This window comes from Physella acuta, unplaced genomic scaffold (assembly GCF_028476545.2).
Source record: "Physella acuta isolate Inbredline_101_S28 unplaced genomic scaffold, ASM2847654v3 ptg000672l, whole genome shotgun sequence".
NCBI classification, from domain to species: Eukaryota; Metazoa; Mollusca; class Gastropoda; family Physidae; genus Physella; species Physella acuta.
In genome coordinates, this window is record NW_026732191.1 from 142,501 (window position 1) to 162,038 (window position 19,538).

At 35.0% G+C, this 19,538-nt stretch overlaps 1 protein-coding gene and 1 long non-coding RNA gene across 2 annotated transcripts; both read left to right on the plus strand.

Annotated features, from left to right (window-relative positions):
• Positions 1–5,541: 5,541 nt before the first annotated feature.
• Positions 5,542–10,377, plus strand: LOC131949076 (cystatin). The gene is made up of 6 exons (XM_059310840.1): positions 5,542–5,656; positions 5,891–5,982; positions 6,495–6,628; positions 6,990–7,100; positions 7,177–7,245; positions 10,300–10,377. The coding sequence occupies exons 2-6, from the start codon at positions 5,922–5,924 to the stop codon at positions 10,306–10,308; spliced, it is 384 nt and encodes a 127-aa protein (XP_059166823.1). The 5' UTR covers positions 5,542–5,656; positions 5,891–5,921; the 3' UTR covers positions 10,309–10,377.
• Positions 10,378–14,583: 4,206 nt separating this feature from the next.
• LOC131949059 (uncharacterized) lies at positions 14,584–17,313 on the plus strand. The gene is made up of 4 exons (XR_009388113.1): positions 14,584–14,651; positions 14,750–14,825; positions 15,648–15,720; positions 17,212–17,313. It is a non-coding gene; the product is annotated as an uncharacterized LOC131949059 (long non-coding RNA).
• Positions 17,314–19,538: the final 2,225 nt, after the last annotated feature.

Consider the following 19,538-nt stretch of genomic DNA (forward strand, 5'->3'; position numbering starts at 1 on the left):
AACCCTAACCCTAACTCTAACCATAGCCGGGGGGGGGGGGGGTAAAAGGTCCTGTTGGGCGGGGGGGGGGGGGGGGGGGTAATTGACAGGGGGGTAATTACTCCAGGGGGTAATGTCGGGTGGGGGGGAATATCCGGGGGATAATTGACAGGGGGGAAATGCCCTGTTCCCTAGACAAATGGCCTTTATCAATCTCCCACTATTTTTAAAGTAATCCTAATACAGTAAATAAGATGTTAAAATGAAGTTATTAGAAAACTTGGCGTGCAATTACGTTAAGCCTGTGCTATAAGTTAGGATTAGATCAGTGAATGTATGGGTTGGGATAATAAATACAGATGAAGGTCGTTCTAGCTAGGGATGGGATAGAAGAATCAAAGTGTTGAAAAAAAAAAGTTAACGTGGTTGCATCTTATAGGCTGAAATTTTAAGGATATGTATTGGAGACTCTTAATCCTTTTCAAGGTACCAAACTCCATCACTCACATTTGCTAATTCATCGAAGTCTATTAATAGTTTTATCGTTCGCATTGACTTAATCCGATCGTGAATGCAAAGCAACGCAAAGCAACGCAAAGCAACGCAAAGCAACGCAAAGCAACGCAACGCAAAGCAATGCAAAGCAATTTCTACTTCCATTCTACGGAAATTATTCAAAATTCAAGATCTTTTACTTACATGTGAAATGCCATTTATCTATCTGAAATAGTATTAAAGTTATGGGCTTTAAAATTTTTAAAGTAGAAAAAGTTCCACTTCCTGTTATTGTAAATCGCTCAAAAGTTGATATTATACTTATAAATGAAATTTCATCAGCCTAGCTGTAACGGTGCTCAAATTATCGTGTTTACCCACACACACATATATCAACGCATACACACACCCAGATATACGGACTTATGTTTTTCCCACTCCGGGAGCTGTAAAATTGCAAATTGTAAAAATCACAATTTTGTTTGCACGATTACAAGATTTTCTCTATACTTCTGTTGTGTTTTAGTAGTGGATTATGTTCTCTGGGTAGGTGGATTTTAATTAATTTGTACTGATTAATTGTGTATGCGGAAAGTCAACCCACATCAACTCCATGTCTTGTGTTTTTAATCAGTGACATTCAATCTGTGTTATTCACCAATTGTCATTCATTCCAGGTGTTATTGATAAAGATCTTGAGAACCTCTGACACGTAGACGGATTTGGGCTTTAGGGCTTAAAAGACATTCCACACACAGAGCTATAGCTGATAGTTTTCAATATCCACATCATTTAAGCCATAGATCCTCAGTTACAAGCTATACGAAGCATCCACTTTAACTCAGTTTTAAACATCTTGATTCTATTATCCATCAGCTAGCTTTGATAACCTTAATCTGTATTGATTAGCCAAACACCCACGTCGACAACATAATCCTAATACAGGTTCTGTTTGTTTACATGTTAAGTTTTTTAACACCTTCATTTTGACATGTCATTTAGTGTTGCAGGATTACATTAGCAAATAAATAGACTTAATTATAAAGGTCATTTGTATATTACTAATTAAACTGTTAAAAAAAGATTCGCGATAGGTAGAGACTGCTATCTATCCCAAATAGGTATAGCTAACATGAGTATGGTGTAATACAGTCCTTAGTGCGTATATTAATCGATCGTTCTAATCCTATTTTTTGTGTAGCTAGCATTTTTTTTCAAAATGAAAAGCAATCACATTTTATGTCCCGTCCCCCTACCTCGTAACTAAATCTTTGAAATCGTGGAATTTTACAAACGGTTCCAAAGTTTAAACAGTTTAAGTTGACAGCAAATGTGTTTTGCAACAGTTCTTGTTATCCATCATCCGTTTAGCATGTGTTCGAGATGTGGGTTAAAAACTAATGGTCTTGAGAGTAGCTGTCAGCTAGAGACTCAAACAATAGCTGTCAGCTAAAGGACCCAGAGAGTAGCTGTCAGCTAGAGACTCAAACAATAGCTGTCAGCTAAAGGACCCAGACAGTAGCTGTCAGCTAAAGACCCAGCCAGTAGCTGTCAGCTAGACACCACAAAGAAAAACGCTGCAGCTAAACACCCAGTTAGCAACTGTCAGCTAGAGCGACAGTAGCTGTCAGTTAGAGACCAAGATAGTAGATGTCAGCTAGAGACCCAGACAGTAGATATCAGCTAGAGACCCAGACAGTAGCTGATAGCTTGACAACCAGTTAGCTACTGTCAGCTAGAGCGACAGTAGCTGTCAGGTAGAGACGAAGACAGTAGCTGCCAGCTAGAGACGCAGACAGTAGCTTTCAGCTAGAGACCCAGACAGTAGCTGTTAGCTAGACACCAAGAACGTTGCTGCAGCTAGACAACCAGACAACTACTGTCAGCTGCAGATCAAGACAGTACCTAACGGATAGAGACCAATACAGTACCTATTAGCAATAAGCCGGAGTTATAAGAATACGCTTTAAATTACATAAATGGTTATTGAACTAGGTTTTTATTTTTAATCACTAAATTAAAACATTGTTGACGTTTCTAATCAGAAAATAAAATATCTTGATCTTGGCAATGTGACCTACATGTCGACGAGGTTTAAAAGTTCATAAGTTCGCCACGTATACAGTTGTTGTTTGATGTAATCTAATGTCATTTACCTCCCACGTATATATTCTCCAGCTATACCGTTCATCTCCCAGCTATACAGTCTCAATATACAGTTTTAGTCTCCATCTCCCAGCTATATTCCCCTCCCAGCTATACAGTCTCCACGTCCGAGCTATACAGCACCCATCACTTTGATATATAGTCCCCAGATCATAGCTACACAATTTCTCTTCCAGCTATAATCTTTAGTTCCAAGTGATACAAGTTTTATTTTTCTTTATCTTAATAGTCAAGAAATATTTTTGTGCTAAAAGAAATAACCGTTATTATCTTCCACAGCAAATTACTATCTTCGTAAGTTAATCTGCCCTCTTACAAAAGTAATCCAGCCTCCCTTAGATTAAGTTTAGTAATAACTGCACCAATGATGAGATAAGACAAAGCCAGTCCTAGATATAGCCCTACCAGTGATGAAATTAGAAAACATTAGTGCTAGGTATAGGCCTACCAATGATGAGATTTGTGCTAGCTATAGGGCCGATCAATGACATAAGACTGTAGCTGTCAGCTAGAGAAACAGACAATAGCTGTCAGCTATAGGCCTAGACGGTAGCTACCAGCTAGACACAAAGATAGTAGCTGCCAGCTAGGTTCAAAGACTGTAGCTGTCAGCTAGAGACCCAGACAGTAGTTTTCAGCTAGAGACCCAGACGGTAGCTACCAGCTAGACACAAAGATAGTAGCTGCCAGCTAGATTCAAAGACTGAAGCTGTCAGCTAGAGACCCAGACAGTAGCTGTCAGCTAGACACCAAAAACTTTTCTGCAGCTAGACATCCAGACAGCTACTGTCAGCTAGAAAGACAGTAGCTGTCAGCTACAGACCAAACCATTACCTGTCGGATAGTGACAAATGCAGTAAAATTCAGCAATAAGCCTTTGCTATATGAATAAGCTTTAAATTACAAAAAACGGTTATTGTACTAGGTTTTTATTTTTAATCACTAAATTAAAACATGGTTTGACGTGTCTAATCCGAAAATAAAATCTCTTGACCTTGTCAATGTCACCTATATGTCGACGAGGTTCAAACGTTCCTGAGGTCACCACGTATATAGTTTTTATTTGATGTAATCTAATGTCAGTGACCTCCCACTTATGCATTCTCCAGCTATACTGTTCATCTCCCAGCTATACAGTCTCAATATCCCAGTTATAGTCTCCATCTCCCAGCTATATTCCCCTCCCAGCTATACAGTCTCCACGTCCGAGCTATACAGCACCCATCTCTGATATAAAGTTGCCAGATCATAGCTACAAAGTTTCTCTTCCAGCTATATTCTTTAGTTCCAAGTTATACAAGTTTTATTTATAGTCAAGAGAGTTTGGTGCTAAAAGAAATAACCGTTACGATCTTCCACAGCAAATTACTTTCTTCGTAAAGCTAATCTGCCTTGTTACAAAAGTAATCCAGCCTTACTTAGATTAAGTTTAGTTCTTTCTGCACCAATGATGAGATAAGAAAAAGCCAGTGCTAGATATAGGCCTACAAGTGATGAGATAAAATAAACTTAGTGCTAGGTATAAGCCTTCCAATAATGATATAAAACAACGCTAGTGCTAGATATAGGCCTACCAATGACATAAAGACAGTAGCTGTCAGATAAAGACCCAGACTGTAGCTACTAGCTAGACACCAAGACAGTAGCTGCCAGCTAGACACAAAGACAGTAGCTGTCATCTAGACACAAAATAGTAGCTATCAGCTATAGACCCAGACAGTAACTGTCTGCTAGAATCAAAGAAATTTGCTGCAGCTAGACACCAAGACAGCAGCTGTAACCTAGAGACCCAGACAGTTGCTGCAGCTAGACACAAGATAGTAGCTGTCAGCTAGACTCTTAGACATTAGCTGTCAGCTAGACACCAAAACAGATGCTGAAGCTGGACTCCCAGCCATTAGCTGTAAGCTTAAGATCCTGACAGTACCTGACGGATAGAGACCAATACAGTAGCTATCAGCAATAAGCCGGAGCAATAAGAATAAGCCTTAAATTACAAAAACAATTATTGAAATAGGTTTTTTATTTGTAATCACTAAATTAAAACATGGTTTGACATGTCTGATCCGAAAAAAAACCCATTCATTTCTCCTTGTCAAAGTGACATATATGTCGACGAGGTTCAAAAGTTCATAAGTTCGCCACGTGTATAGTTGATATATGATGTAATATTATGTCATTTACCTACAAGTCTCCAGCTATACTGTCCATCTCCCAACTACACAGTCTCAATATCCCAGTTATAGTCTCCATCTCCCAGCTATATTCCCCTCCCAGCTATGCAGTGTCCACGTCCGAGCTATACAGCACCCATCTCTTTGATATATAGTCCCCAGATCATAGCTACACAGTTTCTCTACCATCTATACTCTTTATTTCCAAGTGAAACAAGGTTTATGTATATTAATCTTGATAGTCAAGTGAGTTTGGTGCTAAAAGAAATAACCATCTTCCACAGCAAATTATTATCTTCGTAAAGCTAATCTGCCCTCTTACAAAAGTAATCCAGCCTCAATTAGATTAAGTTTAGTGCTAACTGCACCAATGATGAGATAAGACAAGCCAGTGCTAGCTATATGCCTACCTATCATGAGATAAGACAACCTTAGTGCTAGATATAGGCCTACCAATGATGCCATAAGACAACGCCAGTGCTAGCTATAGGCCTACCTATCATGAGACAAGACAACCTTAGTGCTAGATATAGGCCTTCCAATGATGAGAGTAAACTACGCCAGTGCTAGATATAGGCCTATCAATGACAGAAGTCAACACCAGTGCTAGCCTTACCAGTGATATGATTAGAGCCATACAGCTAGATTGATAAAAAACAAAAAAAAAACACCAAAAACAAGGACTAGACCAATATATTTAGAATTAGAGTTAGTTTACCGGATTGGTTGAAATGGTTGAGCATCTCTGACCACGTGGCGTCACGTGGTGTCTCAATTACAGTTAAGTAGAGCCCCTCTTGAGGTCAGCTTGCTGTTGTCGTCACTCATTCTCTCTAAGAACGGTAGGTCTTTTTAACATTGACAATAGGGACTGTCGGACTTTTACACGTTAAAAAACGAAACAGAAATAGTTTATGTTGAGACTTTTTGAATCGTTAGCACACTACACACAAACACACACACACACACACACACACACACACATATATATATATATATATATATATATATATATATATATATATATATATATATATGATGAAACTATGCTTGTAATCCTGTTCATTGTTTGACAGTTTACTTGGCTGTAGAACGTAGCTCTCAGTTATGCATCTCTACGTGTTGATCATATCGCTGCTGCTGCCGGCTTCTACCTTGTCCAACCCAGGTGATGTAACATACTTTAACAGCGAAACAGAGTAGTGGCCATTTTTAAAACGCGTGAAAATTAATGTAGAAAAGAAAAGCCATTACAGAGGAACGTAAATTGGGTTTATATATATATATATATATATATATATATATATATATATATATATATATATATATATATATATATATATATATATATATATATAAAGATATATATATATATATATATATATATATATATATATATATATATATATATATATATATATATATATATATTTATATATATGTATCAGCGGATCAGGGTTTTTGTGTGTGAGGGGAGGGGTTAAAGCAAGATCAAGCTATCCCCTCTGACATTGACGATCTTCGGGTTAGAAGAAACAGTTCATCTGTTTCTATTGACTCGACGTATAAAGAGATAAAGTGGTCAGTTTTGTATCCAGTCGTCTTTACGCTCCCTCATATAAGCCTGGTATTTGCCTGCTTTAAAAGCGATTGACAGGGGTTTGTTTGGATATGTTGAAGGTGGTATCACGCCAGTTGACATAAATGACCCTCAAGTTCAAGTAGCTCTCAAATTTGCCGTCAACGAATACAACATGATGATAAACTGTGCCTTTTGGGTAATCGAAGAGTCCGTTGCAAATGTCACAGAACAGGTTTGTGTTTTTTTTTTAAATAAATAATTAAATAAAATAATTTGTCATTAAACATTTTATTGCTGTAATTTTTTAAACAGTTTAGTCAATAAACTGGGTGTTATACATTGAATTAGACAGTGTTGTTTTATGTCCTCATTGTAATATTTTACACGGAAAAAAAGGTTATTTGAGATTTATTGTTTGTAATGCCGTGTATGCGTCCAGTTAAGATGAGCGATGCAGAGAAAATATATTGTTATTCTGTATGTCGCAACAATCCATCGAGACTTTTATAAAATGTTGATTTTTGTCTACACCAACCATCATTTGCAGACTGATGTAAAATATTGATTCTGTATACCTCAACCATCATTTGCAGGTTGTTGCAGGCATGCTCTTCCGTTTCTATGGCGTTGTATTTGTACCAACCGTTTGCAGGAAAATGGCACCCTTTGACCCAAAAAATTGCCCTGTTGCTGAACATCCAACGGTGAGTGTACACTCTATACATTTGTACTTTACTGTTAGTTAATCTAATGTATTTACTTGTACTTTTGTTTTTAAAGAGAACAACATGTGATTTTCAAGTACTGTTAGGAATTAAAGACAAAAAGGAGTTGTCTCATCTTGATTGCGTAAGCATGTTTACTCCTTTATTCATATTCTTGTTTAAGATCAAATAATTTAAATGCATAAAAATATATATGCATATATATATATATATATATATATATATATATATATATATATATATATATATATATATATATATATATATATATATATATATATATATATATATATATATATACATACATATATATATATACATACATATATATATATATATATATATATATATATATATATATATATATATATATATATATATATATATATATATATATAAATATATTATATATATATATGTATATATACATATATATATATATATATATATATATATATATATATATATATATATATATATGTATATAAATATATATATATATGTATATATATATGTATATATATATGTATATATATATATATATATATATATATATATATATATATATATATATATATATATATACATATATATATATTTATGAATATATATTTATGAATATATATATTTATATATACATATACGTATATATATATATATATATATATATATATATATATATATATATATATATATATATATATATATATATATATATATATATATATTGTTAAGCTTAGTTGACGTTTTATAGTGGAACAAGGTATAACACAATTTAAAACACAGTTCAAATGTAATAATCCAATATAATTTTCACTACAACAGAGAAACAGTGAACATTCACGAAAACACTGACTACAGGCTACCCTAAGTTGTCGATACTACACACTGCTTACACACTCGAGTTCACACACTTGTTAGGGGAGGCCACTCTCACACCCAATCTCTCCGTGCCTACACGCTTTCGCTTTGAACATCTAGGCCACGTCACACCTCCCCCCTAAAAAAAGAGGTTTCTTATTTTTCTTTAAATTAAACAGCATTTCTAAGGTCTATCCTGCACAACTACTTAACATGTACAGTAAAAATTTTAACAAAATATTTATCTGACCTTTTACATGCTTTAAATCTCCCTATAAATAAATGTTGGCGAGTAAAAATTATATATCTACAGTAAAATGTTGGACGTACGCATGAATTAACTACTTATAGCTTTATACGTCTAGTCTATAAGTCAACAAGGTTTTTAAAAAACATTTGTCATCAATAAAGCATTTGAATTGAATTACAATACATCAGAACAATGTTACTTTCCTTTCGTTTTCTGAAGTTAGATATGTTGAAATAAATCTAGTCAATGATGACAATGAAAACTAGAAGCTATTCATATAATACAAGTTCGTACACCACTCTAATTTTGGTACAGTCTTTGGCTCTGGATGTCGATCTGGATCTCGCTCTGGCTTTGGCTCTGGCTCTGGTTTCGGCTCTGGCTCTGGTTTTGGCTCTGGCTCTGGTTGTGGCTCTGGCTCTGGTTTTGGCTCTGGCTCTGGTTTTGGCTCTGGCTCTGGTTGTGGCTCTGGCACGGGCTCTGGCACGGGCTCTGGCACGGGCTCTGGCACGGGCTCTGGCTCTGACTTTGGCTCTGGCACTGGCTCTGGCACTGGCTCTGGCACTGGCTCTGGCTCTGACGTTGGCTCTGGCTCTTCTGCTCAGCTCTGGCGTCCAAACATTTTTGTTTCGATCCTGCTATCTTGACATCACAGTCTTTAACTATAATTAAAGTCTCATTAGTATCTTTAAAAAGACTATGAACTTGATACTGGATTAAAGTTACCTTCTGCTCAGCTGCCCTTGACCTAGTTCTCCACTCTGTTGACTTGTTGCCTAGATTGCGTGTCTGGTTGACTAGGTCTTCTGCAAGTGGGGCAGTAGCTAGAGCTTTCATGTTGGTGGCGACGCACTGATTTGCTTCTGATGTGATCAAGGACTGAGATGCTAATATTGTAGCTCTAAAATTTTGTATCTTACTTGCTATGCTAATGTAGTCCACTTTGTAGCTAGCAAGTTTCCTCAACTTCTCTCCTAGTTTTATCACTGTATTTTCAATTTCATTATTTATGGCCATGATGTCTGCAGCACTGTTAACAAGTTTTTGGCTGTTGATACTAAGTCTTTTCCGTCGGCGATGACTGCTGCCGTTAATACTAGATGTTTTCTAGTCGGCTGTGACGATGCCGTTGATACGAGATAGTTTCTAGTCGGCTGTAACGCTGCCGTTAATACTAGATAGTTTCTAGTCGGCTGTAACGATGCCGTTAATACTAGAAATTTTCCCGTCGGTTGTGACACTGCCGTTGATACTAGAAATTTTCCAGTCGGTTGTGACGCTGCCGTTGATACTAGACACTTCCCAGTCGGCTGTAACGATGCCGTTAATACTAGATGTTTTCTAGTCGGCTGTAACGATGCCGTTAATACTAGCAAGTTTCTAGTCGGTTGTGACGCTGCTGTTGATACTAGACATTTTCAAGTCGGTTGTGGCGCTGCCGTTGATACTAGACACTTTCCAGTCGGCTGTAACGATGTCGTTAATACTAGATGTTTTCTAGTCGGCTGTAACGCTGCCGTTAATACTAGAAAGTTTCTAGTCGGTTGTGACGCTGCTGTTGACACTCGATATTTTTCATGTCGGCTCTAACGCTGCTGTTGATACTGGATATTTTCCTTTTTGTCTAGGGGTAAAAACTTCTCAAAAATCTTGTTGTGTTCAAATCCCGGACTTAAGCCCTCACTTGTTATGGTTAGCTTTCCATTTCATAGTGGAACAAGGTATAACACAATTTAAAACACAGTTCAAATGTAATAATCCAATATAATTTTCACTACAACAGAGAAACAGTGAACATTCACGAAAACACTGACTACAGGCTACCCTAAGTTGTCGATACCACACACTGCTTACACACTCGAGTTCACACACTTGTTAGGGGAGGCCACTCTCACACCCAATCTCTCCGTGCCTACACGCTTTCGCTTTGAACATCTAGGCCACGTCACAATATATATATATATATATATATATATATATATATATATATATATATATATATATATATATATATATATATATATATATATATCGTATTTAGTAATTTTTTTATATTTTGTTTTCTAGAAACATTGATCTATTATAAAAAAAGGTTGGACATAGATCCATGGCGAACGAAAACTTTTTGGCCAAATAAACTCTGCATTATAAAAAAAACATTTTTTTCTTATGTTGTATGTGTGCAGATTTACTATTATGATAAACTATAATAACTTTGATCTTCAAAATATCTGGCATAGTACAAAAATCACGCAGAAAAGATAAAAACACATAGTACCAAAAACCACGCAGAAAAGATAAAAACACAAGGCGTTGAGGTGCGGTGCTTTTGACTTTCCTGGAACAAAATTTATCAGTAGAAATTAATTAAAATTCACCCACCTAGAGAACATAAGCGATCACTCAAGTTACAAAAGAGCATAATAAACTACAAGAATAACATAACAGTCTCCCACCGAAGAAGTCATGCTGTTCTGTTGAGATTTTCCGGGTATAACTGAGAAATAAAAATGGTATAAATGGGATATGGGGACTTTAGAACTGGGAAATGGAGAATATAGTTGGGTGAGAGACTGCATAGCTGGGATATGAGGACTTTATACCAGGGAGATTGTGACTGTATTGTTCGGACGTGTAGACTGTATAGATTGGAGGTGAGTATAGCTGGGAGGTGGACACTATTACTTGTATGTTGAGGCTATAGCTGTGAGATGGACGTTATAACTTGTATGATGAGGCTATAGCTGAGAGATGTTATGACTGTATAGCTGTGAGATGGGCGCTATAACTTGTATGTTGAGGCTATAGCTGCGAGATGGACGCTATAACTTGTATGTTGAGACTGGATATCTGTGAGATGGACGCTATAACTTGTATGTTGAGGCTATAGCTGCGAGATGGACGCTATAACTTGTATGTTGAGGCTATAGCTGTGAGATGGACGCTATAACTTGTATGTTGAGGCTATAGCTGTGAGATGGACGCTATAACTTGTATGTTGAGGCTATAGCTGTGAGATGGACGCTGTAACTTGTATGTTGAGGTTATAGCTGTGAAATGTACGCTGTAACTTGTATGTTGAGGTTATAGCTGTGAAATGTACGCTATAACTTGTATGTTGAGATTGTATAGCTGTGAGATGGACGTTATAACTTGTATGTTGAGACTGTATAGCTGTGAGATGGACGCTATAACTTGTATGTTGAGGCTATAGCTGTGAGATGGACGCTATACCTTGTATTTTATGACTTTATAACTGGGAGACGGACTATGTAACTTGTATGTTGAGGCTATAGCTGTGAGATGGACGCTATAACTTGTATGTTGAGGCTATAGCTGTGAGATGGACGCTGTAACTTGTATGTTGAGGCTATAGCTGTGAGATGGACGCTGTAACTTGTATGTTGAGGCTATAGCTGTGAGATGGACGCTATAACTTGCATGTTATGACTTTATAACAGGGAGATGGACTATGTAACTTGTATATTGAGACTGCATAGCTGAGAGATGGACAGTATAGCTGGAGACTACATAGCTGGAATGTAAATGACATTAGATGACGATAAATAACAACTATATACGTGTCGACCGTATGAGTTTGTTAAGCACTTGCACATGTGGTTTACATTCACAAGGTCAAACGAATGTTAATTTCGATTAGAGGATTAGCCGTCTCCAGTATTAGCTATATACGGACGAGCAAATTCTAGCTGAACCAAAGAAGAGAAAGATAGAAACCTGCATCAAGAACAAAATGTCCAACAGAGTTTCATTTGCTATTAGACAAATGGCCTTTATCAATCTCCCACTATTTTTAAAAAGTAATCCTAAAACAGTAAATAAGATGTTAAAATGAAGTTATTAGAAAACGTGGCGTGCAATTACGTTAAGCCTGTACGATAAGTTAGGATTAGGTCAGTGAATGTAAGGGTTTGGGCAAATAAATACAGATTAAGTTTGTTCTAGCTAGGGATGAGTTAGAAGAATCAAAGTGTTGAAAAATAAAGTTAACGTGGTTGCATCGTATAGGCTGAAATTTTAAGGATATGTATTAGAGACTCTTAATCCTTTTCAAGGTCCCAAACTCCATCACTCACATTTGCTAATTCATCGAAGTCTATTAATAGTTTTTTGCATCGTATAGGCTGAAATTTTAAGGATATGTATTAGAGACTCTTAATCCTTTTCAAGGTCCCAAACTCCATCACTCACATTTGCTAATTCATCGAAGTCTATTAATAGTTTTATCGTTCGCACTGACATAATCCGATTGTAAATTAAATGAGTCCTGTGTGTGTGTTTTGACCTGCGTCAAGTCCCTGAAACTGATTCACCAACCCCTTGAGGTTCCATCAAAACCAAGTTAAGAACAACTGAGATATAACTTTAATGATGTGGATATCTGAAAACCTTTTCAGCGAGATACAGGCTGTGAGGGATTACTGGTGAGACTTCAGAACCCAGATCAACAGTGTCAGGGGTTCGGTTCCCATGTTTTTGGCTTTATACGTTGTTGTTTTTTTTCCAACTAGATAATATGTTTTCAACTCGCCTGGGTGTTTTGTTTTTAGTGGTCAACATCACAACCGACCAACACGCCTGGTTTGATTGCTACTGGCCAGAGGAGTAGCACGGGGGGCGCGGGGGGGGGGGGGGGGGGCTTGGGATGCGGACCGCAACGGGAGACACCATTTATGGGGGGGGGGGGATGACACAAAGGCAAAAAATAGCAAAATATATATAGAAAATGATAATTCAACGTAATTAAGTGATTAATTAGAGCGAGTTAAATAGTCTTTCAAGAGCAAAGTTGACAAATCCCGACAAGGGTGGGTAGAGGGGGGGGGGGGGGCTGACACCATGAAGTAAACCTGCTTACGATAGAGAGAACAGGCTACATCAAACTGTATTTATAATCCACTATAGATAAAAATCGTTAGTATTATCTAAACACGGTTTAAATCAATCGCCGTGAGCGGCGAGGGGGTGAGTTGGGGGGAGTTACATTAACTTAACGTTGCAAAATATGTCTGAGGTAAACGGTGGTGGTTCAGAATCGCAGTAACTTATGTGTTAATCCATTTATGGGGGGCGGGGGGGGGGTTGTTGGTGTAAAAATAATTAAATACATACAGAACAAATATATGTGAATAGATATACACATGCATATCACATACATACGCGAAAATTCTACAAAGTGGTCAAAAGTGAACAGTCGTATTTTCCTATATAATTTATATATTTTTTTTGTCAAAAACAGGGTAATTTCAACACAAATGTTAGGGTGCTAAACCTCTGTACATCTGGCTATTTTTTTAGCATGCACCTCTATAGCTGACTAGGCCGTATGAAAAAGTTGTTGGTCAGACTCAAACCCTCGACAAGGGATAAAAAAATGACCGCGTTTGAAATTCTTATATAAGATATTTATTAATACATCGACGAACGATCTCCCTAATATTTTGTAAGGTTGTAGGCTGACCCTGAAGGGTAACAAAAAAAACGATTCTCGTCGGAATTACCCCTTAGGGTCGTTAGATTTTTCCAGATGCTGTATTCTCTTATTTAAATAATTGTTTGTAAAAAAGTAAATAAAGACTATGTCATTTGATATAATTACAAGGGAGATAGCTTTACAAAAATAAATTTTAGATATATTTTTTTACTCTTTAAAGAAAAAACAAAAATCAAAACGTATAGTATTCGTTTAAATAGATATTTCGTTATAAATTAAGTTATGTATTGTATTGCAATTGTAAAAAAATAATTAAAAAGTGAATTTAATATAATATTTTATTTATACAATTGTTGAAGCATTTGCAGTTCTAACAACCTTACAAGTAGTTTGCGAATACTCCACAAATGTAGGCATGTCATGAAACTACTCAGGCTGTTGAAACTTAGGCCCTTAGCACTCCACATAACATTCGTTCACCAATTAATAAATGATTCCAATTTTCAAAAGTTTTATGAAAACCTAAGTGAAGCTAGGCAGTATGCCTATATATATATATATATATATATATATATATATATATATATATATATATATATATATATATATATATATATATATATATATATATATATATATATATATATATAATAGCTGAATGCAGCATGGATGCTTGTCATCGTCCTTCTATAAATGAAGGTGTGTATAGTTATAAAAATATATTTGGCATTGGAATGGGGGCTTTGGCATGTAATTTCGTTGTATTTCTTCGCATTGCAATGCTATGCAATGCATTGCATTGCATTGCATTGCTTTTTTTTTTTCTTTTTTTACAGTGAGGCTGAGAAATACGTCGAATGTCTGACTGTATATGTGATCAATAAAGCCTGCGGCCTAAAAAAATTTGAGGCCAAAGGGCTGAGAGCTGCTACAAAATCTATCATGAAGATGAAGCACTGCAAACGTAAGGTTTTACGGTTTTAGAGATATTTTCGTTATAAAGTTTACATAATTGGTTGTTTTAACAGTAATGACCTTAAAATATGATACATTCTTTGTCAGCAATAAATACAAGTGGTGGAATTTGTAATGTGAGCTCCTGCGTTTATCCCCACATCAAATCCACATCTTTCTGCCAGTGAGTCAAACTAAGCTCTTAATAAATCTTTCGAGATTTTTTTCGTCAAAAATTACACTATTTGTTAGCTTATAAGTATTATAGTAAATATATTAAAATTTCAAATAAAATACATTTATGAAGACACAATAGATTTAAGCATCACGTCTGTCACTCAGCGGCGTAGCGACCCTTCTCGGCGCCCGGGGACAAACTTTCCGATTTGAACCCCCCCCGCAAGCTTTCGATTTGCAACCCCCCCCCCCTCAAATTTATTATATGAATCCCCCTCAAGATTTCGATTTGCACCCCCCTTTCCCCCTACCTCAAACTTTCGATTTGCACCCCCTTAACCTTTCAATTTATTTTTCCTAACCATTTTGGCGCCCCCTAAGGTCGGCGCCCGGAGACTTATGTCTCCCCCCCCCCCGCTACGCTACTGCAGTGTCACTTATCGTCACAAAAAACAGACCCCCACATTTAAAAATATGTTTTTTATCTTTTAAAAACACCGAAAGCACCGATTTCGAACTATCCCTTCATATACTGACGTCACAAGTGACCTACTCAACTCTACTTCACCTGCCCAGTTTCCCGCAAAGTCTCAGACAACATGTTTTTATCGTTTAAAAAAGATTCCAGCCGAGCATGTCTCTGACCACACTATCCTTTCATATGCTTAGGACAAAGAAACAGATGAACTCTACTTCACCTGCCCTGTACCCCGTCAAGTTCAGATAGGCAACTTTATTATTCACATCTAAAAAAAAAAATTTAAAAAAAATTTCATTGTTGTATTGGTCTAGAAACTGTGCCACCCGATTTTTTTTTCTTTTTTTACAGTGAGGCTGAGAAATACGTCGAATGTCTGACTGTATATGAGAGCCGATTACACTACCAACTTAGCTATTTACTCGTGGGTGAATTTTTATACTATACTTTGATACTTTGAGTCTCCTTATGCAACTTGATTTACGCGCATAGATCTAGATCTAAGTCTAGTAGTAGTAACTTTCAAATTAAATTTTATCTTAAATTAGCTAAACAGAGATTTATATAAAAAAAGAAGGTCTGAAATTATCTAGATCTAGATAGAATTATCTAGATTCTACGACTCGTTTGCTTAAGTCTTAAGTTTAGTTTTTCTTGCTAGATCTAGAATCTAGATCTAATCATTAGCTAATAGCTACGCTAATAGGCCCTGGAGCGAGCATTTCAAAATTACCATATTCCATACAAAGATTTATATAAAATAATAAAGGTCTAAAATAGTTTAGTATATAGAAAATCATTATAATCTAAATCTAGATAAAATTATCTATATTCTAGATCTACGACTGGTTTGCTTAAGACTCGTTTTTTTTGGATTGTATTTATAACTAATAAATCTTTGATTTGACATAGATTCTAGATCTAGATCTAGATCTATAAATAACTTTCTTGGACAGATTGTAGATCTAGAAAAATTTATCGTAAAACTAAATGAAAAAGACAGTTGAAAATTGATATACTTTTGGAACGTAATAAATACAGCAAACGGACGTATTGTTAAAGTTAAAGCCGACAGAAAATTAGCTTTAGAACGCGTTAAACATTGGAATGGGAACACAATCTCCTTCGATAGGCCGCCATTATTGATGTAAAAAAAAAACAACACATCATGTGACGTCACTGTTTCCGTCGAGTGTAGTGGTTTTTCAAATCTTTTAAAAAGTAATAATTTCATTTCTCTTTTCTTTTGAAACGCGTTATAATATTTGCCACCAATGACTCAAGGAAGTCACATGATGAATTGTCAATAGGGCTTGTAAGTAGATCACCATCTTCTTGTTTTTATACTTGTCAGATAGTAGATTTTTCCAAATAAACGTAAATATGTCTTTTTTTTACATTGGTAAAACATACATTAAAAAATCCTTTCTGTTCTTGTTTAATTATTTTAAATAGTAAGCATTGGTAATGATAAACTTCACGATAGTGCCAAAAGAAATTAGAGCCTACTTAAAATTCTGTGGGTTTCAAGCAGCGTTAGATTGTTATTATTTATTCTAAAGCGTAACATGTTGCCCTAAAGCACTTAATTTGATTCTCTTTATTAGTAAAATGTTTTATAATTGTTGCATTTTTTTTGTATTTTTAATCTTGAGGTGAGACCTAGAAATAGTAGGATTTTTTTTTTTTTAAATATCAATTGAAATCATGTTTAAAATATATAATTCAGAATAATTAATTTAATTCGAAAAAAATATCTCTGTCTCGCCAACGAGATTATAAATTTAATGAGGAAGAAACAAAAAATTACAAACCTATTATGCAACGTGGTCTACCACTGGCGGTCAGTTTTCATTCACCTCGGTATTGCCGTTTAAGAAGACCAACACTATTTCCACTGTAATCTGTTTACAAGACCAGGACCTGTGCCGTATTCACGGCACTTGCTGAGCAGGGAGTATCCGCCATGCAGCGATGCGTCTGTGCTGGGAGAATCGCGTAAAGATGTAGATACGTGTTTTGTTAGAAGGTAACATTGCATTTTTGCTTTCCTGCTCTCTTTTTATAGAGACTAGTGGCTATTAAATACGGGCTAATGAATTGAAAAAAATAATAACAATTTGTAAATTGCTAATGACAACATACACATAATCAAACTGAATTTACCATTTGACCATCGCAATTTGCATTATTTCAGATTTTTCTGTTTGCATAGATTGTGTTAAATGAGCTAATAGTGTTGTAGGAAGCGAGATGGTCTAAGAAACAACTGTATGTTAGTAGTTGGCAGTAAAACATCTACTTTCACTTTCGGCTATTTCCAAACAGACGAGTAACCTATATAAACGAATACATGTCATTCAAAACAATCGCTGCTATGATTGTTGTCTTCTTACAATGGAAAGCTATTTACAAAATCACAATCTATAACACACAAAAAACACAAATATCCTAAAATAATAACACCTAATATAAAGTTATTTAGAATTGTATTATTTAATGGAAAATACATTCGTGAACGAAAATGATCAAAATTACCTTCAGTTCATAACCATAGTCAAAAAACTACTCATGCCTGCTTGGGACAATAATAACTAGTCTTTTCTTCTTTTTCGTTCTTAATTATTAGTGTTGAAGGGGATCGAGATTTATCGGCCAGTGGGTTTGAACTCGAGACTTTGTTCGAATTTATCAACCATGAGCTTTTTGCCGACTCGACCACGCCTCCAACACAATTAAGCGTTACGTGCCAACTCGTTATGCGCCATTGAGGCCATTGACTCCGATTTCAGCCTGCTTTTCTTTTTGGATTTCCATAGCCTTTTGTCCAACCAAGAACAAACTACAAGTAGTTTAATTTTGGAGTTGTCTCTCCTTGAAGAGTGGCTGTCCCCAGCTAACGAGCCTCATCTGCCCGAGGGTTCGAACTCGAGACTTTTCGGTTAAGCAACCATGAGCTTTACCGACTCGCCCACGCCGACCCCTTATTAACTAGTAAAAAAAGCAATTATAAAAAAAAAACTAGTTCATACCTGAAATATACAAACGAAGCGGCTATAACTACGAACACAGTAATCAACAACCACGACGCAAAACATAATTAATTGTTTAATTGGTGTATTTAATAATAAAAAAAATGGTTATATAGTTACCACGCTTTTACACAAAATGTTAGGTTAATTGTGTTTAAAAGGATTATTTTTTTTGAGAAAATTAAAAAAAAAACTTGTATACATACATTAAAATGAAAACAATGCAACTTTTTTAACATGTAGAATGTAGATTATATAAATGATTATTCGACATTACAACAGAGTTAATGTATTCATTGAAAAATATTTTAGAATGCTATTTCTTTTATATATATATATATATATATATATATATATATATATATATATATATATATATATATATATATATATATATATATATATATATATATATATATATATATGTATATATGTATATATGTATATATATATATATGTATATATATATATATATATATATGTATATATGTATATATGTATATATATATATATATATATATATATATATATATATATATATATATATATATATATATATATATATATATATATATATATATACCACATACAATTATTTTGAAATAATCTTAAATAATACAACTAAAAAAAAAATCTATAGCTAAGGCTTCGTATTTCATATTAGGTCTTTAGGTGCAATAAAATAGAAACAATGCATGTAAAATAATATTAAAAACTGCAATATTTATCTGAAAATAAGTACCTTGTTAACGTTACAATGACATGTAAATGAGGTAAAACAAGTCATTGACTAAATGCACGACAAAGTGCAATTAAACGTTAATAAATATAATTTAACATTCTATGTGTAGTGCTGTTTAACTGCTGTTTTTGTTAAGAGTGAAACAAGACTAGTATACTTTGAAAAAAACGGTTATAGAGAAAACAAAAAGCCCAACTCAATGTATAAAGCCAAAGGGAGGAATAGATTGACACGCACAAGCGACACTTTATTAGTAGAAATCTTGACAAGATCTGCATTACAGATACAATTATTACAAATACAATTATGTATTACAAATAAAATTATGTATTACAAATGTAATTATTTATTACAAATACTATTATTTTGCTCGTATAAAATACGTGAGTAATAATGTGTACTTTTTTAGAAACCTTGAATTAACCGTAACGTAGATAATAAAATTTATAGAAGCATGTATTAGAAGCT

What these genes read in the sequence shown, in the direction of transcription:
- LOC131949076 (XM_059310840.1), top strand. Translation starts at nt 5,922, where the DNA reads ATGCATCTCTACGTGTTGATCATATCGCTGCTGCTGCCGGCTTCTACC. An exon ending in TTCTACCTTGTCCAACCCAG is followed by an intron (nt 5,983 to 6,494) that starts GTGATGTAACAT and finishes GATATGTTGAAG; the next exon opens with GTGGTATCACGCCAGTTGAC. An exon ending in TTGCAAATGTCACAGAACAG is followed by an intron (nt 6,629 to 6,989) that starts GTTTGTGTTTTT and finishes CATCATTTGCAG; the next exon opens with GTTGTTGCAGGCATGCTCTT.